The 26,660-nt window shown below is 34.3% G+C and overlaps 1 protein-coding gene across 1 annotated transcript in view; it reads right to left on the reverse strand.

Moving 5' to 3' along the window:
- The window catches only part of LOC129218976 (peroxidasin homolog pxn-1-like), a 59,666-nt gene that overhangs the window by 15,189 nt on the left and 17,817 nt on the right, over positions 1-26,660 (reverse strand). Inside the window, exons 5-10 of the mRNA XM_054853294.1 lie at positions 19,914-20,132; positions 18,288-18,443; positions 15,589-15,699; positions 15,395-15,502; positions 5,778-5,946; positions 1,121-1,442 (exon numbers count right to left, since the gene is read on the reverse strand). Of these exons, the coding sequence (XP_054709269.1) occupies positions 1,121-1,442; positions 5,778-5,946; positions 15,395-15,502; positions 15,589-15,699; positions 18,288-18,443; positions 19,914-20,132 (1,085 nt within the window). The remainder of the gene's footprint in view (positions 1-1,120; positions 1,443-5,777; positions 5,947-15,394; positions 15,503-15,588; positions 15,700-18,287; positions 18,444-19,913; positions 20,133-26,660) is intronic.

Below are 26,660 nucleotides of genomic sequence, written 5' to 3' on the forward strand. Positions count from 1 at the left end.
TTATGACTAATAGGAGTGGAGCAGCAATAAATTGAAATTAAATCAATGATTTCCTTTTTGATGCATCAATAGCTCCCTAGGGTCTCTGGTTCGAACACTGCTGCGGGTGAGAATATTTTCAGCATTTATTACCTGGCTTATTTAAAAATTTTATAAATCAAGGGTTAAATATTTATTGAATTTTTTTTCTTGTCGATTTTCTTATCTAACGGAAAACAGATTTGGATAAGGATGTGTAATTTTTTACTACTAATCTATCAGAGATATCATAGCGTGCTGTACTTAAAATAGTTTAATGCATTGTCTTATTAAAGCGGGCCACAGCTAACAATAAAGGAAATATGAATTGCTTCTCAATATTATTACCGACACAGGCAACCCTGGGTATGTTTGCTAGTGACAAATAAAATTACTGGAAGTCTAAACTTAGTTTTACGAAATTTTTGTAGAGTTATAATTTTTAAAAAAATATTTCTGATAAATTGACATTTAGCGCCTTTTCTAACGATTTTTGTGGCCATGATTGTTTTTCAACATTATGTTGGAAAACATACTTTGTATGCTGAAAACATTTAACAGTATGTTGAAAAACATACTGCTAGTACAACTAATGACTGAAAAACAAGAACACCATACCTGTAACGAGGTCTGTTAAAAACGTAACCCTAAACGGCATTTAAAGCCTTGGACGGTTATTATCGGAATAAAACAAAATTATCATGGGCTAAAATACATATAAAATTTTAAATAATTATTTTTTAAATTATCATGGTAAACATGGAAGTTAAAATAAACCAACAATTGTTAACATTACTTGATGTGTATTTTATTTAATGCATCTGTTTTTCAGAAACCAATTTCTGAATATTTGGTACCAAATTGATGACAGCATCTCGAATCTTGCTTTTCGATTTGTAAAATTTAACAAAACGGGCCACACGGAACAGCTTTGCAAGCCGGATGTGGCCCGTGGGCCGTTGGTTGAGCACCAGTGGAGTAGACAAACAATTTAAGTTAAGCAACATTTTTCTCCTGAATGTCTTTAGAATGTTTGAAGTTTCATATAATCTTACTTTCTTATTTGCAGAGCAATTTCTTTGAAAACTTGTTTAAACTTTACCTGTTTTGAAAATAAGCAATCTACTTTTTGTACTATTTGGTCCAATTGAGCATTAATTAGGTTGGCTACGGGATCTTCCTCTATTGGGCAAAAATCATCCATGGAAAAAAAGTCTTGGCTTAGGAAAGGACTGCTTCTCAGAGTTCGACCCCTCCGTTTCGTTTGGGATCCAATCATGCTGTGTCCATACCGAAAAGCTGCTGTGGCGAAGGAATTGAAAATGGTTGGATCAACTGTTGGATTATACTGATAGTTGTTAGTAGGAACACTTAGCTGCATCGCTCCCGCAAGAGAAGTTCCGATAATAAGAGGTATATACTCCCTGGAAAAATAAATAGTATTTTTAGTAGAAAAATAAAACAAGGCGATACTTATTAGTTATGATCAATTTTTTAGATTTTTGGAACTTATTCATAAAGCTTAATCCTATGCAACAACGCCACACACGCGTGCGTGTTATTTTATTTTTTGTAAATTTGCTCTTCTTTGACGTTGAACATTTAGGGTAGGTGAGGGTAAAGCCCCGCGATTTTCAGTTTTTATACCACCACGGTCAATGAAGGGCATATTTTCCCATTTTTTCAAATTAGAGTTATTGCGTGGGTTATTACCTATAATCCTTCCAAATTTTAGCTACGTGTGATTAGTAATAATTGAGAAAATTACAATTTAGCGGGAAAACAAAATTGCAGGGTTTTGCCCCACAAAAGGGGGTAAAACCCCGCAATGCGGATCTTTACCCCACGGAAGATGAATGAATAAAAAGGGTGACTGCTTGATAAAAACACTTGAAAAACATCCTTGAATCATTGGTTTATTGTTATTCAGCAGTACCAAACTTAAATATCTCACACGTTTAATCTTTTTTTTTATTATTATTTTTTTTTATCTTTGTCACGAAAATATTTTTTTCTCCACCAAAGGAGGATTAATTACACGGGAAAAAATGACAGCCGCATTATAAAAAATAATTTAAATGCCTGAAGCCTATAATTTAATTGAATATCTAGTACCCAGTGCTTTAAGTTAACAGTACACTAGGTTGAGTTTTCTAAAAATGTTATTGCGTCGTAAATGGAAATCGTGTCCTGCTGAAGTTATGACAATTTATTTAAAACGTCTTCATTTCCAATGACACTTCCTGTGTCTCAGTACATTTGCAGGCTTCTAGGTGTTTTATATAAAAAAGACTCTACATGACCTCTTCCTTCTTGTCATATTGAAGTTTTCTTGGCCACATTGTGCAGGGATAAGCTTCGAGTTATTCTCTACAGTTTCACTCGAAATTATAGGGAAATTTGTTTCTTCTTCGAAGTCCCAAGCTTTTGTTCCATTTTTCAGAGATGTCTTCAATCGATATTTTTTAACCTAACTAATGTCTACCATACAGAACGAAGAGATGCCTGCAATTAAGTTTCGTGTTTCATTAAGCTCGACATTTATCATGGTTCTGAATTATTTTTCTTCTGAAGGTACTAGAACAAAAAAGTAAACGTACGTAAACGTTAAAAAAAAAAAAAAAAAGAAATTAATACATTAATGAAAGCACATTTGAATTGAAATGAATGTAAGATTTTTCCTAACAAATCTTATCCAAATTAAAACCTCATGAGTAAATGTCCACCAACAATTATTTTTTTAAGATGAATAAGCTGTACAAAACACATGCTAAACAAAGATACTAATAATATTTCAAAAAAAGAGTTTTAAGCCGAGTGGAGAGAATCCTTGACCTTTTGGAGATGCGGGGTTTTACCCCAAAACTGCGGGGATTTTCCCCATTTTGTCACATTCTGGAAAACGCCACGCCCCGCATGTTGCTTTTAAGCAGCCATTAGAAGAACTGTTTTCAAGCGAAGGTGAAGCTTTAATGTACCAGTATTAACATGTAATTCATTGATTCTTCTTTTCAAATTCTACATTTTACAATGTTCAAATAATATATTAGAAAAGTTAGATCAAAGTAGTAAAAAACATACTTATCCCCCTTTCTCGTCTCTGGAGTGCCTAGTCAAGACAAAATTTCATTGATCAATAGGTTTCCATAGGACAAACCCACCACCTAGAGGTAAATTTCTTACTCCAAGGTGCTCAAGTTACAATGTCGGCGCGGGTTTTTACCCCACGCGGGGCTTTACCCCCACCTACCCTAATTCTTATCGCTTTTATTATCAAGAGGCATCACATTCAAGTGCCAAGGATATTCAAACTTTTTGCTCCCTCTAGATTACAATTCAGCTATCAGGCACAGCTTCGTGATCAGCGTTTTCATTTCGACCCCTTTCAAAATACAAAAGTCTCCAAAAATAAATTCATTCTGCAATTTTTGCATTTCCAGCTATGCTTTCCAGTATGGCAACCTTATTGATTTGTTAGTTGAAACAATATGCCGCAACCTCACACAGATTACTCCAAAATGCCAGAAAATACTTGGAAAACATTTAGTGCAATTAGTTTAAAGAATTTGTGAAATTGCCGCTTTTCGATGATCATCCCCAGATAATCTTTCTAAGACATATACAGCGAATAGAAAATGTAAACAAAGGTGATGTTTTTATAAGCGTCTGGGATTGAAAATTGCACGAAAGCTATATTCAACGTGTATTAAGATCAAAAATACAATACAGTAGTCAAAGCAAAAAACATTTCAAGTGCTTACACTCTTAGTTTGTAACAGATTCAGAAATTACTTTTACAGAGATTTTACACCACAGTTCAAAATTAAAGATCGATCAAAAACTGACTGTTTACAGGGCTATTTATTTAGCGAAAGTAAAAACTAAATTCTCACAAGGTCGTGTCTCCATTTTATTTTAAATATTTTGGTAAGAGAAGGTCATCAATCTGTAATAACATTAAAATCCAAATACATATAAAATTTTTATCCAAATATATATACCAATAAAAATCAGCTTGAGGGATGTCGCATCTCACGTTCAGCAATATTACGGATGCTTTTAAAGCATTGATACTGGTGTCGCTGATGATGAAATTTTCATTGTTGCAATTCCAGCACAGAAAAAAAAACTTTGTCTAGTCTATCAAAACCGGCTATAACGTAACTTCAGGAGGTACTTTAAGAAATAATAACCATGAATATGAACTAACAAATTTCTTGTAGAGGGATATAATGCAAAAGGAATTTCCTTCCCTAAATACTAACCCCCCCCCCCCCCCATAATGCTACAAGAATCTTCTCTAAGTTTTTAAATATGAAACTTATTAAAAAGTTCATATTCTGTGCTTATATTTATATTGTGGACGTTCAATTTTTGTTTTGTAAAATAGTGCAGACAAGCTTTTTTATATCCATTTCAGAGCAATTAGAAAACCTAAAGGTATTATATTGAAATGAAAATTCCAGGAGCATTAAGAGTTAATGCTTCCACTCGGATGCATTTTAATAAAAAGAACTTTCGAAATATTGAATTTCTCATTCTTCTGGCCATTTGAGTTTTTTTGGAAGCCCAAAGATTTTATCCTTCAAGACTAAAATTTTAATGGGAATTTATCGACAATGAAAAGCTACTTTAGAAACTTGCATTAATATTTCTTTTATTTCAATCTACTCTGGTATTACTTTACACATATTACACAACACAGTCTAGAGATCGGAATGTGCCCGAATTTTCAACTTACGTTGAGGAATATAAAAGGTAACTGACTATTCCATTAGTGGTTCACTTTTTTTTCACTCTTTCATGCTTAAACCTAATATGGCTCTATTGCAATGATATAATTTTAATGAGTTATGACAATTCAATAATAATTACCTCGAAGAAAATTCTGGGCACGGCGAATCTGGAACTGAAATTTACCTTTACTTTCGCAAAATACACACTGTAAAAAGCAATGTTTTGATCGATCGGTAATTATGAATAATGGAGGAACGTAACCTCTCTACTTTTAGAAGGAGGAGAAATTGCACATGGTGACGAGCGTTAATTTCAAAGCAGCGATTTAGAACGTTACTTGCTAACGCATCAGCGTATGGAATCTTGTACTGTTCAGCTGAGAAGTTGAGCTGAGGCCTTGAGCAAGTCTTTCAAGGGAGAGCAATCAGTAAGAGGAATTGTTAGGCACAGAGTTGAGCTACCATTGCAACTCTTATTGGCGAAAAAATCCTCTACCCCTTATTACTTCTTACCTGAATTATATTGTTCGCCAAATGGGCAATAACACAGCAAACTAAATCTGCAAGTTCTTAATCCGTTTTCCCTCACCCCTATTTCAATAAATAGGAATCTTTTAATCGGTTGGGCAGCGGAGTTCAACTTGCCAGAGCTGGACAGTACGCAGTTTTGTATTTCTCAAAAGTGCGTTAGTTCTAAGCACCGATAGTTCTAACAGCACAATCTCATGGTATGAACGGGTCCTTTTCGAAATTAGAGAACTTAATTTTAACGTATCTCAAGCTGAATATTTAACCGAAATAGTTGCATGTTTCCACGGAAAAATGTAACGGTAAGGCGACTCATATTGTGCACAGCAGGATTCCCTGAAAATCTGGCTTTTGGTACCAGTTCTCAATTTTTCTAATCAACTACTGTCAATTTACACTACAAATGTGGATTTTTACACCATTAACTTAGAGTGATCATTAAATTCAGATTAGCTTATTTTCGGAAAGAAAGTTGTTGCAATGAAAAAATCTTACTTATAAGTGATGTGTTGAAAAAGAGCTCCAACAATTTTTCTAACTACATGGAAGAGAGTATCTTCGGGCCATCCTCTTATTCGTAACAAATCAACTAGACGGTTATGTTCTCTAGCCCAGATAGTGTGCAGCGAACCAAGAACTGGATTTTCATTTGCACGTTTTTCACCTAGTGTACAAAGAAAAAAATACGACTTAAAAAAAGTTTAGTTATGACAAACGCTTGAACTTGTTTCTCATATCCCTTCTGTAAATAATGAGTTCAAATCCACGGGTCAACTCGTGAGTGAGATATGAAGCTTTATCACTGAGAGATTATAAACTGGAAGCGGAAACAGAACGCTTCATTTTGTGATAGGTAGGATCAACGGGAACGTGCAAGCAGTAAAGTTTTTGCTGCCGCGCGGTCTCACTGATCTTACCTACTAAAAATTAAGTAGTTTCCTTTTCCAGTTCAACTGCCATATCCCCCGTGGGTCCGTGGTCATAGAAGTGTATCTATAAAAGTAAGTATATCTACTTTTTCTTTACAAAACTTGTTTCCCCCCCCCTCAGATATTGCAATACTTCGGTAGGGTAAGTCCAGAATAAAAATACCGATCTCGGACACTTTAAAAATTAAATTGAAACAGGCGGAACTTTGTTTTCATTCATTCAGTCATACATACACGAAATGGATAAGATTTTTAAAAATATGTCAAGAAAAAAGAACTAATTTTCATGTTAAGAATTTAGTTTTGAACTTCAACGGAGGCATCCGGACCAAGGGACCAACCCCTTTCCAACGCCTTTATCCTAAATGGTTTAAACAACTCAAGTTATAACATCTCTTTGCAGCGACTGATATGTAAAATTTTTTCAAAATATTTTTTTTGGCGATGCCTTCTTTTGCAGCCATACGCTTCATTTGCATGATACATGTGTAAATTAAACGGGAGGAATATTCAAGCCTAGCCTCATGTAGAATAATCCAACTAGATACAGTCAACTCGCGATAACTCGAAGTCTGATAAACTCTAATATTACTATAACTAAGTTTTAATCAAGTCCCGACCCCTTTGTCTTTAATTCCATGCTAATTATTCTCAATATCTCGAAGTTAACTTCCTTTAACTCTTTTTTTCAAAGATGACTAAATTTATTTCGGAAAAATTAATTCACCTTCACTTGCAATTTCGGCCCAATAGACCTCTAAAGCAAGAGCACCTGTTGAGACACCTGTGCGATAAAGGAGTTACACGTGCAGAAATGAGTTAGCTTGTTCTCTTTTGTTGTACTGTACTGTTTACTAGTCCTGACTGTTTCACTTTGACATGTTGCTGGACTGCGAATTTGCTTTTAAACTGTCAAGTTGTCAATTGACCTAAGTTAAGATGCGTTCCTCTTCATTCTTGAGTTCGATCATTTGCTAAGTTCCTGAGAGACAGAGTTCTCTTTACTATTAAAGATATCTAAGCAAGTACTCTGTTAATGATATTAAAAGAAAAACTTCTAAAGCTGGAAAATCCATAAACCCGAATTTGAAACGAATGAAGAAGTGTACCTTTCCTGAAATAGTATCAGCTCTATTCAGTTGGTTCCAGCAGTATCGAAATCAAAACCATGCTTTTGATTTTTTTTCTCTCAATATTTTTGATAAAACTGCATATTGTATTTAAAAACTTTTCAGTTCTGTAATTTTATTTGTTATATGAACATGTTCGATGGTTTTTAATATTAAAATGTCGAAAACCGAAAATAGCGGTAAGTCTAACTTTAGATAAGTCGAAGTTTTTGTCGGTCCCTTTATATTCGAGTTATCGCGAATTCACTGTATATAGCTAGGATATTTATGTTTAAAGCGTGAAAACACTGGACATTTATTAGAAGTAAACCTTGTTTTGGAGTAGTGAAATATTAAGAAAACCATAGTGATCAGTTACATAGAAAAATAATTAAAGATGAGATCGGAAATAGTAAGGAAAGGAGCGATTAAAGAATCATTTTGATTTTTAATGTCTAGAACGTTCGACATTTTGAATTGAAAACAAAAAATCATTCAAATTCAATTGAGGGGGAAAAATTCAATTTTTTTCCTTCCTTAATTTTTACGATAGTAATTATTCGAAATTTATACAGAGCGTGAAAATATTCCTCACAAAATTGAAACATTTTATAATTTTAATACTCTTGACATTTTGAACACTCTTGACAATTTAAACATTTTGTAATTTCAATACTTTTTATCACACTTCTGGAGGGCTAGAAATGTCAGTACCTACTCCAGTTATCTATGAATGGAAGTTGCTTCATTGTTCTGAAATTTGTATGCGTATAAATTTTCTTCACAAACGAAATTTGATTAAAACTAAGCATTTCATTAGTTTAGAAAAAATAATATAAATCCTCGGTAACATTCCCTAGGGTATCCATTTTATTAATGGAATCTGGTATTATTCACAGCTCTTGCTGACAAAGAAAAGCTTACGCAATACACATGAATAGGCACTGGAGGAGGCTCCGCTCCCTGATCGTATCACTTGCCGAACCCTTCCTTCGCCACCTGCGGTGACTCAATGCCGCCTGCGGCGGGTGATGGTTTATGATTTTAATGCCGTTCTGTCGGCTCTGACATCCCTGGATCTCCACAATTGGATGTCCGGCCCCTTATGGTTTAGAGGGTGACAGGGCGCAATTGCTTCCCCTGGATGTCCTGTATCCAACGGTGCCAGTATTGATTTGGTAGACATTGCCAGTCCAGAGGGGATAGGGTTATATACATACACATAGATAACCATGCACAGAAATTAACAGTATAGATTACTTTGCTCGTTAGCGGCAAAGAACGACTGCGCAAAGAATCGAAGAATGTTAATTTAGACGACCTCAACGCTCAAATTTTATAGCCAACCGCATTTGTGAGCAGTAAGCTCGTCATGTTTTCCTTAATTATGAAGAGTTGTCATTTTTATGTTCTTTCCCATCGTGGAATGTTTTTAAGGCTTGAACACGGTTAAAGGGTAAACTGAAAAATTGGACCCATGCAGACCCGATCAACTCTTCTTTAGGTTCCAAGGTTACGACAAAAACAATGGCATGTTTCAGATCTGAAGAATCTTCTGCTTTAGAGGGTTTTTTGTAAGACTTTGCCAGAAATTTACAATTTGCGTTGACAAGATGTCTACACTCACGACACTGTTTCAAAAGCAATATATTCATTGAATATTTTCAGTTAGTTTAATTGACTTCACAGTGCATCCGTGTTGCAATTAGATTTGTATAACATTAAAAATACATTTTTATGTATCTATTTAAAACCAAAATCAAATATAAAAAACCATAAAATTAGGATTGTGAGGAGTCTTGAGGGGAAAGTTCGTTTTTGCCCAACTATCATGCTTATTGCTTAGTACGAATTTCCATTTAAAAATTGTTTCCTCATCTCTGGCATACGCTGCACACTAACTATATAAACGAACGAATGTAAGCAATTATTACATTAATAGCAGTTGTTAACTAACAGTAATAATGTAAAAACTCGGTAAAAACTCCCAGAGGAGCCTAATTCAAGAATCTGGCGTAGATCCACGCCCATAACCAAGATTTCCAAAAGGGAGGCGTTTGAAAAAATTTCCCACTACCGGTGACAAAAATAAAAATACAAAACGTTTCGTTAAACATCAAGTGATTTAGTTGAATGATGAAAGTGCTCGATTATTTTATATTGACTTTGAGAAAGACCTTAACACATTTGTATTTTGTAGGAAGTGGAAAAAGCGAAGATTTTTCTATATAATTAAGATTTATTGTATAAAATCGCTCAACTGGAATTTATTTAAAAGTAAACTGAATAACTAAGGAGAAATTTTATTTCATTTTCATAAAATTTTACTGCGATAATGAAGCGAGAAGACAAATTAGTCGGAAGTTTATTATCCTAGATACTTTGCTTTTCCAGATCGATTCAATCTTTCATCACTGAATTTCTCAAGCATAATTTTCTTTAACTGAAATGGTAAGATATATTGCAGAAACATACACAATAAATTTGATTTTAACAAACTAAAAGTAAAACTATTTTCTTCATTTTTCCATCGGCGAGGGGATTAACCCTATAACCCTCTCCTTTGGCACGCTTGCCTTGATCACATCTTTCCTTGTCTTGAATGGGGATTCGCGATAAAATATTGTAATGGCCGAGTTTTACCATGCCTGTTTCTGATAAAGTTCCGTGCTGCAACGGTATCAAGCAAATTTTGCTCCTTTATTCATTAGCCTCTCACACTTTCGATACTCTTAGCTTGAAAATATTTGCATACTTCCTGACATTTTATATTTAAATAATTCGTCTGTAATTGCAAAGTGCCGGTTTTAGCGCTTCCATCGACAATGATAGGTGATAGCCCCGAAGCCATGCTGAAAAAGCAATTGGAAAAGAATTGGAAAGCGTTCGTTTCCTCTTAAGCTTTTGATCGGGAAGATTGATGAAACCTGAGGGAAACATTATATGGACCATATACGAGCGTTTAATTTTGATGTGTAGTTCCTTTACCATTTGAGTCTGACGAAGAGCTATCGCTCTTCTCGTGTTGAGTCAAAAATGCATAGAAGTGTGATCACGCTGTTTGCAGCGGCGGATACAGCCGGCGGGCAACCGGACATTTGCCAGGTGGGCCGGCCATGCTTGGGGCAGATTAACTAACAGCAAAGTCTTTCGGGCCTGTCTACTAACAGCAAAATGTAAATTTTGCGCGCATGTGTTTAGAATAACACAAATTCGCAAAACACAGCCTCAGCTCCTCTTTGCGCTTGGGCTAAAGATTACTGGTGGAGGGAGGTAGGGCCAGCATCACAAGAGGGGGGAGGGGGAATTTCTGAAATGGTGCTGCACAGGGCTTGATTACCACACAGGCTGACTAGGTCTAGGGCCCCATGTTCCTAAGGGGCCCCACATTTTTTATAGAATTATGCATAGCATTGCAACGATATGAAAAATACATGTATTTTTTAAAAAAACAAAATTATGACTTATTAATTGGAAAAAACTTTTTTTAAAGTGGAATTTTTAATCATTCTGCCAGTATCGAATTTTATCGGTCACGATTATGAGGGGGCCCAAAGGGGATTCATAAATGCACATAAGTGATTTATACATAGTTGTGTGATTAGACAAAGAAGCCTCGAAAAGTGCATTCGGGCTTTAAAAATGTAAAACAAACACTGCATAGTCTTCAGGGGGTCTCCAAATTAATGTAGGCCTAGGGCCTCACTTTTAGTTAGTCCGGCTTTGGGGCTGCCAATACTGGTGTAATAATAAAAAAAAGAATAAACCTTAGCGGTCGTAAAAAGTTAAAATACTTTTAGTCTCTTTGACGCATTTATTTATAAATGACAATTCACTATTGCTATAAAATGAATGTACAACAAGGGCCGACATAAGGTCATATCATCTTAGTTGGAGAATAGGGGCACGGCTCAGAATTGAACTCGTGCAGAGGGTAAAATATCCTAATGGTGAAAGGTGTAGAAGGAGGCTTGTGAAAAAAATTGACCTTTGTCATTTTTTCCCGGATTCGCTTTTGCTCGCGGCGATCCTGTTAATAACAATCGGAATAAAAGTGACAAAATATTTTTTTCGTGAAATTTTTTAAAAATATACAATTTTAATATACCATTGAGGAGCATCCAGTTTCGAAAATTTGCTGGAAGAAAGTACTCGAACCTCACCCATTTTTTTAACATTCCCAAAGATGGTCTAAAACTGTATTTTTAAATTAACAGTATCGAATTTTCTAGGAAAGTGCACCGTCCCCTCCTCTCTCTCGGCATCATCAATAAAGAACATTTTAAATCCAGTTTTTAGTGCTTCAATTGCGAAAATTTTCCAGGGTGAGCCTCCTGAAAACTCCTTTTCGTAACATCACTGAAGGTCAGCACAAAGTTCGTTTTTGGAACTTAATTTTCGAGTAACCGCCGGTGTCCTAGTCTTTACCAAAAAAGGCTTTAAGACTTCAATTTGAAAATTTTCTGGTGGATGGCCTTGGAATGTATCTCGACTTAAAATCACCAAAAAACTTCTAAAACTGCGTTTTCAGAGCTAATATATTTTTAAAAATTTCAGAGGAGAGCCCCCGGAACCGCTCATCATACCATATACTCTAAGATAATTTAAAATTCTGTTTTTGGATTTCTACTTCTGAAAAATTGCAGCAGGAGAAACCCTGTACCTACGTTCCCCTAACATCACCAAATATTGTCTAAAATTGATTTTTTAAGACTACAATTTCTAAAATTTTCCTGAGTAGAGGCCCCCCTGATCCCCCTATTTCAGACTCAATGTTAATCTTTCCATTAAGTTGATATTGATAATACTTCAATTACTCCCAGAAGCCAGACAGCTAAGCTCTCTCTCTTTGTATTGATACATGCGTTTGGAAAAATATTTAGGGGCTGCCAAAATCGTACCCGAACCTTCCCACCAGGTTTTTGACCTCGCATCGAGTCTGGGGGGTCGTCAGGATATGGCAGTATAAAAAAGGGAATGTTTATGACAGGGCCCAGTAATGTATATAAAACACACCACCAGCTCAGTTATTCCATCCGAGGACTGCAGTTTCGTGCTTTTTAGCACTCATCAGCCCGGAATAGGAAAGCCCTCACATGAGCTGGTGGCGAAAATCCTCTTAAGGGAGCCAAGAGAGCCAAGCAAACTGGTAGCTAATGTAGAATTAGCACACCAGATGAGTGACCGCAGCAATGGTGCGGTTCAACTCAAAGATTGATGGCAAGGCAAGGTATTTTGTAGTAAGTTACCGTCCTAAGCCAGGGCTAAGGTAGAAATACATAAAATACACCACCAGCTCAGTTATTCCATCCGAGGACTGCAGTTTCATGCTTTTTAGCACTCATCAGCCCGGAATAGGAATCACATGAGCTGGTGGCGAAAATCCTGGGAGCCAAGAGGATTACATTCCACATTAGCTACCAGTTTGTTTGGCTCTCTTGGCTCCCTTAAGAGGATTTTCGCCACCAGCTCATGTGATTCATATTCCGGGTTGATGAGTGCTAAAAAGCACGAAACTGCAGTCCTCGGATGGAATAACTGAGCTGGTGGTGTATTTTATGTATTTCTACCTTAGCCCTGGCTTAGGGCGGTAACTTACTACAAAAAAAACCAGTAATGTATGTTTGTGTCGAGGGACAGATCAGTTTCATATAACAGGGCAATTAGGTTACTTGTTATAACTGCAGAAAAGGACATAATAGCCAAGCAGTATTATCATTAAGGAAATATTCAATTAAATTCGGGGCATTATAAAAATATACTTAAATCGACAATTGCAATCAGTTTCCCCCCAAAATAAGGTTTAGCTAATACTATATCAATTTGTTCACCATTAAAGCGCAGAAGTGTTCATATCTGTTAAATTTTGTTTAAATAAAACATATTTAGCTGTTAAGAATACTTTCCTCATATTTAAGGGACATTCCAATCGTTTGATAAAATTTAATATCTATAAGAGCTATGGGGCCGCTACACATCCTTATGCCAGGGCTGATTTTTAACCAATCCGCCACTGGCTGTTTGTTGCTATGATTTTCACACTGCACAGACTCCGAGAATTAACTCCGAGCTTTATTGTAGAAAAGGGGAAGGAATGGCTAGCAACCCAAAATACCACAGGAAGTATGAAAAATTACCATAGAAAATTTTCATGGGCGAAAGTTTGGCAGTGTGAGGTTTACGCAGTAAAAAAAAAATCAACGGAATATAACCATGCAACTTTATTTGCGCTATATGTAAACATGGAATTTATGAGTTTGTGTAGAAAATATCTTGTAGTAAGTAAGCTAAACAATATTTGTTTTGTTAAAAATTACCTTGTGTAAAAATTAGAGTAAATGCGTACATTGAAAATAAGAAGCTTCTATTATTTTCAATATATGCAATTTACTCCGCACCTATAGCACAGTTCCAAGAAAATTCTTCCGCAATCAAACGATTAATGTAAACAGTAAATCTTTAAACAGCTAGGCTCGTAGTCCTTTTCAAGAAGACTTAAACCTAGATCTTTCTCATTTTACTGTAAGAAAAAAGTTTATTTAGTTAATCTGAGAGTTTAAAGATATTTTAAAGATCATTCTTTAATTGACTTCGGATTTAGCGATAGAGATAAATGTATCCTTGTGTCAAAATCAGCCAAATTTTGATCCTCCTTTGTACCAAATATCCCATTTTGAAAATATTTTCAAAGTTGATTGAAACTCAACAGAAGAAACAATGTTTATTTTTTGGTGAATTCGTTTGCATTCACTTTTTAGCGATAACTTTATTTCCTAGATAATTCTATGTTTTGTAATTATGTTTTCGTTGTTATAAATTATGGAGCAGCATCAAACTAAAAAAAATTCTGCCAAATTTTATTTTCTATGTGTGTTTCTTTTTTTTTAATTGAAAAAACTACATATTAAAATGATATAAAAAGTTAAACTATTGGTAATTTTGAGCCAAAAAAGTAACATTTAATTGATGCATCGATCTAAAAGATTACTTATAAATAGAATAAAGACTAAACTAAATTTCACAAAAAATCGCTCCGAGGTGTATTTCGCAGTGTGTTTCGAATAACTTCATTTTTTTAAACCGAATTTTAGGTTAATCTCTAAAATGGGCTTGGTCTTACTCAAAATGAAGACAATCATCTAGGCAAAGACATCAAATTTTACCATAGAAAACTCTGCATAAGCAAGAAAGGAACTTGTGAAGTGCTAGTGAAAAATAATTCAAACACTGATCAATGACTTAGTACTTCTGTTTTGACAAGTTCCCATGTATATAATTAGACTTTATTACGAGTCATTCTTATGCAAGATATCAATTTCCTGGCCATTGATAGCACTTCAAGCTACGTTACTAAAAATATGCAACAGCATTTTAGCCGGATATGAACATTTTTTTTTAATTCTTTCGAAATGCAGCCGAGTGGAACTTCTTTTGTAGACCATTGATTGCAGACTCGCACCTGAAAGTGTTACAAAAGAAACGTTTCAGTGGGGAAGCATAGGCGACTCGTACAGGGGAGGGGGGGGGCAATCGCTTCCTCACTTCCAAAAGGAAAGGGCCCTGCCCCCTCAGTTTTCAGAGTAAAAGATTAACGTTCGGTAGGTAGACCGATTTCACGAAAATAAGAACTGAAAATTCTAAAATAAATGGACATTTATAGCATTATTTCATAACAATGGAACTATTAATTGGAAGTGGCAAGCCTTTGGGGCCATCCTTTCTAGCTCAGTTTCACATTTTAGAGGTTGCTAAATCAGTAATATGGAAATCCAATAACAACCTAATTTTACGAAAAAGTTGAGAATTTTTGGAAACTCAACAAAATCCCCAAATTTCATTTGACTCCCCTCCCCTCCCTCTTTTTGGAGCACCAGCCACCTATATGGGGAAGACTGAATTCATAAAATTTTGTTAAATGTTGCTTTTTTTGTTGAGGTTTCCACAGTTCAACTTCAAGAATTTGAAGCATATAGTGTATGAGTTTTAATAAATATTTAATGAAAATCGTGCTTCTCACTTAAATGTGCCAGAAACTTGCGATTTTATATGAATTCTACAGAAGTGGAAGACTGACCTGTCAAAAAACACCTTTTATCACATACACTGTTCCATGACTTGCAGTTTGTCGCATTCTTCCGAAGCGGTTTGCTCCATCGTGAAGAGTAATCCATAGTTAATTTTGCTACAAAGAAAATAAGTACAAAATTAACAAGATAAACTGCAGGTTCTGTGTGTATGAAACTTTCAAAGGTTAACACTTTTTTTTACCTCCTAAACCATCATTTTCTCTCAGCATTCTCATTTCTTTCTCTGATGTACCATATACAAGAGAAGCATCTAAGAAGCTGGTTATCTGGTTCAATTGCTCCCGAGGCGTACCTGTAGATATATGCTCACTAGAAAACTATAATTGCGACTTCATTTACAAAGTTAAGATAGATTTTAATTTAACTCATTCGCAATTTAAACAATAGTGTATTAAGATTTCTCTCAAAAGAATAAATTGCTCAAGCCGAAGATATACATAGAAAGTATTGCTTCATACGATAATATACAACAAGTTTCTCCTGGTTATTATTCAGCAATTGTTATTTCCATAGACATGGGAACCGGTTCGCTCTCGCTCACTTAACTAGATGGATCAGCCTACCGAAGTTCGGAGGGGAAAATGATTCTCCCTAGGAGTAGACTCGGCCGCCATTGTGAGGGCAAATATATTGGTGGGTGAACAATATTTGCTTCGTTTCTCTGCGTTTTTCAGGTGGATGAAACTCAATCATGCCGACTTCGTGTTCAGCATTTAAGAGCCATTGTCTGTAAGGATCAGGCAGGTTGTGATTGTTGACATTTTTAATTTTCTTTATTTTTGCAAATGTTGTTCCTTATGAATGTAATGTTTGTGCCAAATATGAGCTTTGTCTGCCTTACCGTTTTTGGGAAATTAAATTTAGGGGGCGTGGCACATTTTTGCGTGTTTTTCAAATTTGCAGATTTTAAAGTTTTTGTTGCTTTAAGTGCCCCTATAATGACATGGATTTTAAAATTCTATACTATTATATGGTCTTTGATATTATTGCAGCTGTCAAATCGGCGTCACTACGAGGGCGACGGCCACAAACTCCGTTTAAAAATGACCGAAAATGTAATTTTTTACTACATTCAATGCCAATTTTCTGAAAGCGCCTTCATGATGACACCAACGTTTTTACATAAATTCCTAGCTACACTTGCATACATCAAAAATATGTAATAAAATTGGTGTCACTATAAGGGCGCCAGAAGATATTGGAACTTTTATGTGATAAATTTCACAAAAATGCAAATGTTTAAAATCTAATTGCTACTCTCGCCCTCATAGCAGAGATCTAAAACTAATTAAGTTTGATAACCAACATGTTTGTCTAACATATGAGCTAAAAAAATCGGTGTCACTCTTATTACTTTCGGAAATATAATCATTCATAATTAGTATGTTATGGAGTTATTTAAAAAAAGACTTTTCTAATTCGAATGGCTTTTTGCACGGTTTGTTTTAAACTTTAAAATAAAATTACAGTAGTGACACATAAAATAATATGTTTCTAATGCTTTTTATAAAAAAAGCTTTATAAAAAGCATCAGAAACACAGTAAATCGATATAGGTACAGATGGACGTATTGTGTAAAGTGCATTATAGGCTAAAATAGTCGTACTAATATTCAATGCTATTCGTTTCTAATTTATCACATAAAAGTTCCAATATCTTCTGGCGCCCTTATAGTGACACCAATTTTATTACATATTTTTGATGTATGCAAGTGTAGCTAGGAATTTATGTAAAAACGTTGGTGTCATCATGAAGGCGCTTTCAGAAAATTGGCATTGAATGTAGTAAAAAATTACATTTTCGGTCATTTTTAAACGGAGTTTGTGGCCGTCGCCCTCGTAGTGACGCCGATTTGACAGCTGCAATAATATCTAAGAACATATAATAGTATAGAATTTTAAAATCGATGTCATTATAGGGGCACTTAAAGCAACAAAAACTTTAAAATCTGCAAATTTGAAAAACACGCAAAAATGTGCCACGCCCCCTAAATTTAATTTCCCAAAACCGGTAAGGCAGACACAGCTCATATTTTGCACAAACATTACATTCATGATAAGGAACATATGTGAAAATAAGAAAAATTAAAAATGTCAACAATCACAAATGCCAGTAAGAGTCAGTTTGTATTTAGAAGCGTAGAATTTAGTTTGAGCTACTATAATGTTAAATAACCAACAGGAGTAAAAATATTGTAACGCATACTGCTCTATTTGATAGGAAAAATAAAGGAGGGTTGACGAAACCGACTAAGGATAGTGTTAAAATTTGCTCAGAAACAGAAAAGTGTATCCGTAAGTATATTAACAAAGGTTTACCAAAAATGGTCAAAATAAGAACCAAAATTGTCAATTTAGTGCTAGCCAATTTTACTTTCATTTCAGTATTTAAAGAGATCAATCATGGCAATGATGATAAAGATAGGGAGCATACAATTTAACTAATAAAATTACTTGCAAACCAATATGTTAATTCGGCCCAGATAGGCAAATATGCAATTTATGAAAGTTTTGATGAAACATTATTTAAAATGTATAATTGTACAATAGGACATCAATTCATACAAAAGAATTTTTAAAAAGTGGAGAAATTTTAATGTTCATCTATAGATTTGCAACTACATAATAGAAACTTAGATTACCTTATAGTTGTGATGAATGAAATTATGTTAGTTTCGACTTCTCAAATTATTAAACATTTTCTACACTTAGGTACTATCTTCCTTTGTTCTAAATACTACTTCGGAAATTTTTTTTGGCCTTTCCAGATCCTGGTTAATCGGGGGGTTCACTGTACTAGTTACAACCCGACTTACCTTTTAATAAAATTTCAGAAGTAAAATAAATATTCCTTAAAGCAAATATAAGAAATTTCAGTTACCTAGCTTTAATGGAGAGCAAGAATTCGGACTGTACGTGTATGCTATAGATCTAACTATATTCATGCAGTGTCCCGAAGTGTAAAAACTATCATCAAAATCGACCATGATTGGCATGCAGTCAGGATGAGGAGTTGTTGGATCGCAGCAATTGGGCTCTGGAAAGGAAACCTTATTTTAAGTTTTGTAACACTGATGCAAGTGACGAACAAAAGGACCCTGCGAACAGACAGTAGCTCAAGAGCTGCGCTTAAGATACAAGAGAGAAGTTGACACAGTGGCCACCGCTTGTATGAATCACGTTTGTTCTAAAAAGTTTTAAATCCACAAAGCGGCCGATTCAATAAAGCTGGGTCGTGTTTCGTTTTTGACGATTCGATTCATTAAAACGGTTGATTCAATTAACCGGCGACCACTGTAGTAGCAATTAAAAGATGGAAAAGTTTTTATTTTGTGTAATTTGCATTCTTCCGTTAAGTGAAAAGTCCACTTGACGAAACGTGTGTAGTTCATGTTTTATTCTTTTCTACTTTGAGTTGCGTTTAAAACTATTGGTTTCCTTTACATCTGAAAAGGAAGTGTTTTCATCTACTTTAAAAGTTTTTCTCCCCTTTCTTCTATAAATTGAAAATTTTCCGATTGGACTGACTAACTGGAAAACCATTTTCAGTAATACTTTCTTCCTATACCGACTAGAGAACACTTTTCAATCATGAAAGATTGAGTTTTGTCCAAAAGTCCTCTAAACTATTTCTAAAGCATTGTTTCCTTTTTGATAAGGAGTTCTATATGCCGTTTTGGCAATGTTAATGCCAACTGATCAACCCTTTAGATTTTGATGGCGGTTACATTACTATATCCTGCATGGAATTCAGATTTTTGAAGAATTTCATACTTTAGCACATTTTTTGCCCCCCCCCCCTTGCCACTTTGTGTAAAATTGAAAACATAGTTTTTCGCTTCATATCGTTTTGTAACGCATAAAAATATCAAAATTTGATTGATTGTTGTTGAAATTGCGCAATGCTTTGAAACATTGTTTCAGAGCACTATTTTAACTGAATGTAGAAAAACTTACTTTAACAGAAGTGGAGATTGAAGCTCAAAAATCAATAGATAAATTAATCTGTTTTCTTCAGATGTGTACCAATCATTTATAGATGTCGAAAGAAGCTTCTGCATTTCAGATTCGAGATTTTCATAACAGCATTTAATCAAGAGCTATTGATTGAAATTTTATGAAAGTGAAGCTTTGAAAGCCATTAAAATTTAAGAAATTAATGTAAACAATTGCCACTTCTCTTCGTACGTATTTATTATTTTTTGCATTTAACATTTTCAAGCTTAAGTAAAAAGATGTTGTATCCATTTCTGTTGATCAATTTCAACACGGTTTTAATTTCATGAAGTATTACTTCAGTTGGCATTATTTTAAAATTTAATTACAGAATTCAATTTTTAGATCTCTAAAACAAGGTAAAAAAAATTGTTTACCGAACTAAGATTAGTTGTTTTAACTGTTGAAGAGTTTGAAATTTCCCAAAACATATTTCCTAAACACCCCTACGCCTTTAGCAAGGAAGTTCATTTGAAACTGAACATTAATAAGTCAGTAGGTTAAAACTTACTTTCATTCTTGAACTTCTGTCCATCCCAAACTTTCATGGTAACAGCTGGAGTTAATACAATATCGTGAGCCACTAATTGCCCCCATACCATAACTAAGTTACTCATGTAAGGATGCGCCGTTTCTTGCGTTTGCTCAAACTGACTGGACACCCACTGATATACATGGCGTGGATTTGGAAGAGGAAAACCATTCGCTCGTCGTCTTGGCTCATCCACACCTGTAACAGATCAGCATGTTCTTAAGACTCATTGATATACACCAGTCGCATTTCCAGAAGTTTTATAATATCCATTTCCGTATTGACAAAATACGGATTTTAAAATGAAAAATTTTTAAAACTCCGTGAAAACTGCCTGAATGTTCATTTTCGTGTACTTTTAAGTACATTGTTATAACCAGGGGTTCCAGACGATTGAATATATTCCCTCTAAGGTGAAAGCATGGTGCCTGAAGGAGCAATGCAAGGCAGGAAATAGAGCAGAGGAGCCGAAACAGCATGCAATCTCAGACCGACTCGCTGCGCATGCGCTTTTGCCTTAGACATACATTCAATCACTTCAATAAGGCGGACAAATGATTGCGTTTATGTGTCTTTCACATTGAAAAAGTACACTATTGGATTAAAAGAAAACTTTTCTAGGATTAATTATCCGAAATTACAAGTACAGCTTTTGATCACTTTGTAGCTTTTAGGGCTTTCAAACATTAAAAGTGCATTTATTGCTTTTCAGTTACCGTTGTTTAGTTTCAGATTACCGTTACTATCGTGAAATTTCCATCATTCAAAACGTTACTAAAAATCTCATTTTCTTGAGTACTCGATAAGCAGCTTTTATTAATAGCCAAAAACCGGCAATAAGATTATCAATAATCAACAAGTGAAAACCTTAATAAAAAGGATTCTTGTGCTTCGTAGATTATAACAGAAAGCTAGCGAAAAAATAATCTCTCAGTCTAGCTTTTTTTGCTTTTACATTCAATTGTTAGAATCATTTCTTGTTAGCGGTTAATGTCTCGATAGAGTTAGAAATTTCTTTTGTTTTTTAACTGTCTAAAAACTTAATGAGCATTTTTTTGTTACTCTTTATTAACGTTTATGAAACCATTGTTTTTCCGTAACTGTAATATCCCAGAATATTTTTGGCTCTTCACGTAAACTTATAAGTACAGCTATGCTTCATTTTCGGAATGGGTCATGCTTTAGTAAATTTATAATTTCTCACATTTAAGTAATTACTCGTCTGTAAATTATAACGTATTTGTGACAGATATTTGATACCAAGTAAAGGGGTAGATATTTATTGTTTATTAATTTTTACCATTACTTTTTGTAAGAAAAAACCTCATCCGAACGGAATTTTTTCACATGTTCTTAACGGCCCCAGAGTTATTTATTTTATGAATTTTTAAGAACACTATAAAGATTTCACTGGTCCGCAAAGTTTTTCATTTGCTTTTACCGCGCCCGTGGGTCAAAAGAGGTTGAGAAACACCGAGTTAGAGCACGATCAGATGAATTAAAGCAATGAGCACTTCTTCATTATGTTGAAAACTCTGAAATGTAATTAAATGCTGTAATTACATTTTTTTAATCATTTCCAGTACCGAGTTCAATGTGAAAAAATATCCAAAACTTAGAATCTTAAATCAAAACGAAACTTTAAAAAAAACACTATTCAAAAACGCACACAATACGGGGGAGGAGGATCTATAGTAAGATTGCCATTTCTTTCTCCGAAGGTTCCTTTTTTTTTCACTCCGGCTGTCTATTTTTTAAAAAGTGCCTATTTCTCATCCTATTTAGAGGTGCCAATTCGGCTCTGTATTGGTAGCCGCTGGTGAACAAGCGTTTCTCCCCTGAAAGGTGCCGAATGCATCCTGTAGTTTTAACAGCGTATTTAACATTTTCTATAAAGGGATGTATCATGCGAAATCGTCCAAGAGCTGTTAAATTAAAAACAGAAAAAGCTTTTATATTTGCGATTCAATATTCAGACAAAACAATATGTTGGATAATGACATTGGGCCAAAGTAAGCAATAAGGTTTCAGCCCTTTCCAGAATGAATAAATTTTGAATAAGTAGTAGGTTGACGAACTTTTTCGCCTCCAGAAAATTCACTTTAAAAAAATGGTGTATTTAGACTTGGAATATGTCTATTACACTAGCAAACTCTTCAGCCAAACTGTAATAAGTTGACGACGAGTCAGCTGAGGCTTAAGATAAGACTTCACATGGTGGCGTGGAGAATCCGAGTTGACGTTGTGGAGGTTATTGGTATGGTGCCAATCTAAGAATTTCTCTTTTAACCCAAACATAAACGAACTCTGCATCTTTTTTAAAGAATCAGATTGTTTTCTAAGTTAATGCGGAGTTACGTAGCATTTATGTTCTGTTTATGTTAAAAATATTTGCTGTTCTATTTTAGTTAATAGTGGCAAAGCTCCTCAAAATATAAATTTGATCAGCATCACGAATAGAAATCTTACACCGGCTTTGCGAAACAGGCTGTACATAATTTCTGATGATTGTTGGAATGTTCGTAAATGGTAGACCCAGTAAAACGTTTTTCTATTCCGTAGTAACACTCAAATGGGCTCGACATTGTCTTAGATTATTTGATTGATTCACGCACCTTGCCATTACGAACTTCAACTGAAATTTAGTTTTCTAATTATATTTAAATTCTCTTTTTTCAACTTTCCGATCCTTATGAAAAAATTGACTAACCACCTGTTTTTATTGCATAAAATGAAAAATAATAAAGTGAAAACTACTTTTCAAGAGCCGAGGGAAAAGAAAAACTAAACATATTCCATAGTTTAGATTATTTATTAAAGTATTGCACACTACAGAAAGAATCCAGTTACAGTGGCAACAATATAAAAAAGCAATTAAAACAAACTAGACATTTAAATTATTAAAACATAAAGACTTAAAATTGCAAAATAACAAGTTAAAAATATCTAAGTCATGACAATGAATGTTAAAGTTTATAAAATTTTAACAAAGACAAATTATCAACATAGTTCCGTCCGGTAATTTTTTTTTTAAAGAATAGCGGTTCCTAAGCGTCTTACTTGGGACAGTAAGTTTTATCGAATTGACGATATCTGAACAGTCAATAAAATTATATAGAGCAATAGAATCTTATAGAAAAAACACAAGAGTTCAAGGCGTGATTTAGAAGTGGGAATATTATAAATATTACATAAATGAGAGTAAGAATAAGTTGAATAATCTTGATTATTAGTTCTGTAACATAAGTAATAAACAAGTTTGGATTGAACCTGCTCAAGAGTTTTAGATTTATTATTGTAATAGGGATTTTTCAAATAAGACTGCAGAACTCTAGTTTGGAGCGCACAAGACAAAAATAAAGCGTTTTAAGTGCATGCTCATTAGAAAAATTTTTAGTCTTATGTTTAAAAACCCAGATCCTTTATGCCCTTGAAACAATGTTGTTGATATGGTGCGTAAAATCAAGAGTAGTCAATTAGTATTAAAAGTGATGCAAAAAAATAGAAAAGTCAGAACGCGATCAGCACTGTTTGTCAATTTTATAAAGATGAAAGAATGGCTCAGATCTGCGACTAACTCAAAACACTGCATTAAATAAAGTCTATTCACCATGCACGACCAGTGCAGCTTATCCAAATCAATCTGTAAAAGGGTAGCGTCAGAGTTAGTGCGAATATTTCTAAATAGCTTTAAATCGACGATCAAAAGATATTTGTAATGTTTCAATATTTTGACTATCATTTATTAATAAAATAAAAAGCAAAAGCCCTAAATTAAAGCCTTGCGACACACCAGAAGTATTAGTAAAATCATCCGAAATAGCAACATTGAAATAAACATAACATACGACCACATAAATGAGAAAAAAGCGAGACTGATGTGAAAGCCAATTTCGCCAAAAGAATACCGAAATCAACCGCATCAAACGCTTTTGCAAAATCAGTGTAAATAACATTAAGTTGACCACCGCTTTCAAATGCAGAAATTTTATTAGTTAAACAAAAACAAATTGGTTCTCGTAGAAGGCTTGGGGAAAAACCATGTTGAGCAAGTGATACTAAATTTTTACTAAATGAAAGAGTGTTTTATAAATAATATTTAAAAATTTTCGAAAAAGGGCTCAAAATTGCAATTGTGCGATAATTTCTGCATTCATTTTTATTCCCAGTATTAAAACAGGAATAATTTTCGTATGCTTCCAAGCATCAGGGAATGTGTTCATTTTCAAAGAAAGGTTAAACAAAATAAGAGTATAGATTAGCCCATCAGCTATCTTTAACGATAAAAGGCACATTATCAACCGCAACTATGGAGGACTTTAAAGCGTTAATGGCAATGTCTGCGTGATCATATCATATAAACAATGCTATCAATTTTAATTAGATCACAAACATTTTCAAAAAGACAAATTTCTTTCATAACAAGTACTAGGCTGGTACACAGAACTAAAGTAGTTTGCTATGATAGTGATTGCTGGGGCATTCGCACACATTGTTGTAAAACATTGCTAGGTAGGGAATATTTGTTAATGAAGTAAGACCAAATTTTCTTTGGATCAGAAATAAAATTATTTTCGGTTATACGCAAATATTTTCTGTAATCATCTTTAACGCTCTTTTTAAGAGTAGATATCAGAGTTCGAAATTCACTAAGCACATTGGGATCGTCAGTTCTTAAAGCCAATTTGCGAACTTTATTCTTATGCCCCATCAAACTTTTGGTTTCATTTGAGTACCAAAAAGAAAATTTCCTGTTATTAATTTTAATGGGAATAGTTTGATTAAAAACATTAAATAAAGTATTACAAAATTCAGAGACTGCCAAATTGACATCTTCAAAAGCATTTAGAAAGTTCCAATCGATCTCGGGGAAAAAAATACAAAATATTTTTAAAAAATTGGCTCTAAAATCATAGCTAGAACTTTTAGCGGGACGTTTTCTATGACAAGCAAGCATAAAATTTACATAAATGACTAGAGCAGGATGATGTAGAACCTCCGAAACAAGAGATCAGTACTATGGACATCCGAAATATCACTAAACTGAACGTTAGATAAAATTAAGTCAAGTCATTTACGATTATAATTGAGAACATTATTGAATTGTTTAAGATCATGCAGATTCATAAAATTAAATTTCTAACAGAATTCATAAAATGAACGTTTAAGATCATCGATATTGGGCAAGTTAAAATCACCATAGATAAAAAAATATTATCGAAAGAACTAAAACTATCAAAACAGTCAAAAAACTTAAGATATTTTTCATTATTAAAACCAGGCGGACAATAAATAACGCACAAAAGCAATTTACGGCAAAATCTCAAATTTACAGATATCCACAATGATTCAAAGTTTAAGTCCAGCATGTCAATATTAGCAGCAGAAAAACGGTTCTTGATAGCAATAATTACACCACCACCACGCGTACAGTCATTAGCCAAAAAATCACGATCTTTTCTGAAAACAGTATATCTAATGTCAAATAAGTCAGCAGAATCAATCTTCACAAAGCCAAGTTTCAGTAAGACAAATTATATCAAAATATTCGGAAGAAACAGAGCTAAACATATGAGATGTAAAAATCTTCAGATAAACTTAGTCATTCAGACATATCGCTCAACGGCGACAGTAGTGGCACATTTCAAAAATGTGGGAAAACTTGACTTAAAAATCAAAATTCAATTCTCTTACCACAATAGTGGCATAAAGCTAGTTTACATCACCAGTGTGCAGGGACGTGCACAGAAATTTTGGGGCCCGTCACAAATGACTTACGGGCCCCTTCCATCTTGCTTAACTCTACACTGTTAAAACTACAGGTGGTATGTGGCACCTTTCAAGGGTGAAAAGCTTGTTCACCAGCGGCACCCTATACGGTGTTGAAATTGCAACCTTAACACGAGTGAAAAAACTGACACCCTTCACCCAGCGTGCATCGCGGTGAAAAAAGGAACCGTTACACTTAAAAATACAGGTTGCGTTTGGCACCTTTCAGGGGTGAAACGCTTGTTCACCAGCGACACTCAATACGGAGCCGGAACGGCACCTCACTAGGGCGAAAAATCGGCACCTTTTAAAAGACGGGCAGTGCGGGGGAAAAGGAACCTTCGGAGAGAAAAATGGCACCCTCACTGATTTCTACTGTAGATTCTCTTCCCCCTCCCCCCTATTGTGTGCGTTTTTGAATATTATTGTGTTCTATTTATTATTTGGGTTTATGATAGACAAAGTCTTGGTACTTTTTTCACATTGAATTCATTTTGGATTAAAACTTGTCATTTAAGGCATTTGATCATATTTCAGACTTTCCAACATAATATAGAAGTGTTCATAACTTCAATTCCTCTATCTGAGTTCTAACTCTCATAAAAAACCCTTGGATTTCTCAGTAGTTTTAAATGATATTAACATTTACTGTAGCATAATACTAAAAAATAAGAGTAGGCATTTATGGATAATTTACAAGCACAGCCAAAAATATTCAGTTATATTAAAATCACGGAAAAATCGAATCGTTTCATAAAATGCAGGCGTTTCATAAACTTTCAAAATATTTTAATCAAGAGTAACATATTGATACGTATTACATAGTTCGAGATTTGAATATCCTATTTGAACATAAGTGTTCTAAAAAAGCACTGTTTGTTAAAAAGAAACTGACATTAAAAATCAAAACAAATTTTTAGCATCCTACATAATGAAAAGCATTGGAAACAAATTAGA

This window comes from Uloborus diversus, chromosome 3 (genome assembly GCF_026930045.1).
Source record: "Uloborus diversus isolate 005 chromosome 3, Udiv.v.3.1, whole genome shotgun sequence".
In the NCBI taxonomy this organism is placed as follows: domain Eukaryota; kingdom Metazoa; phylum Arthropoda; class Arachnida; order Araneae; family Uloboridae; genus Uloborus; species Uloborus diversus.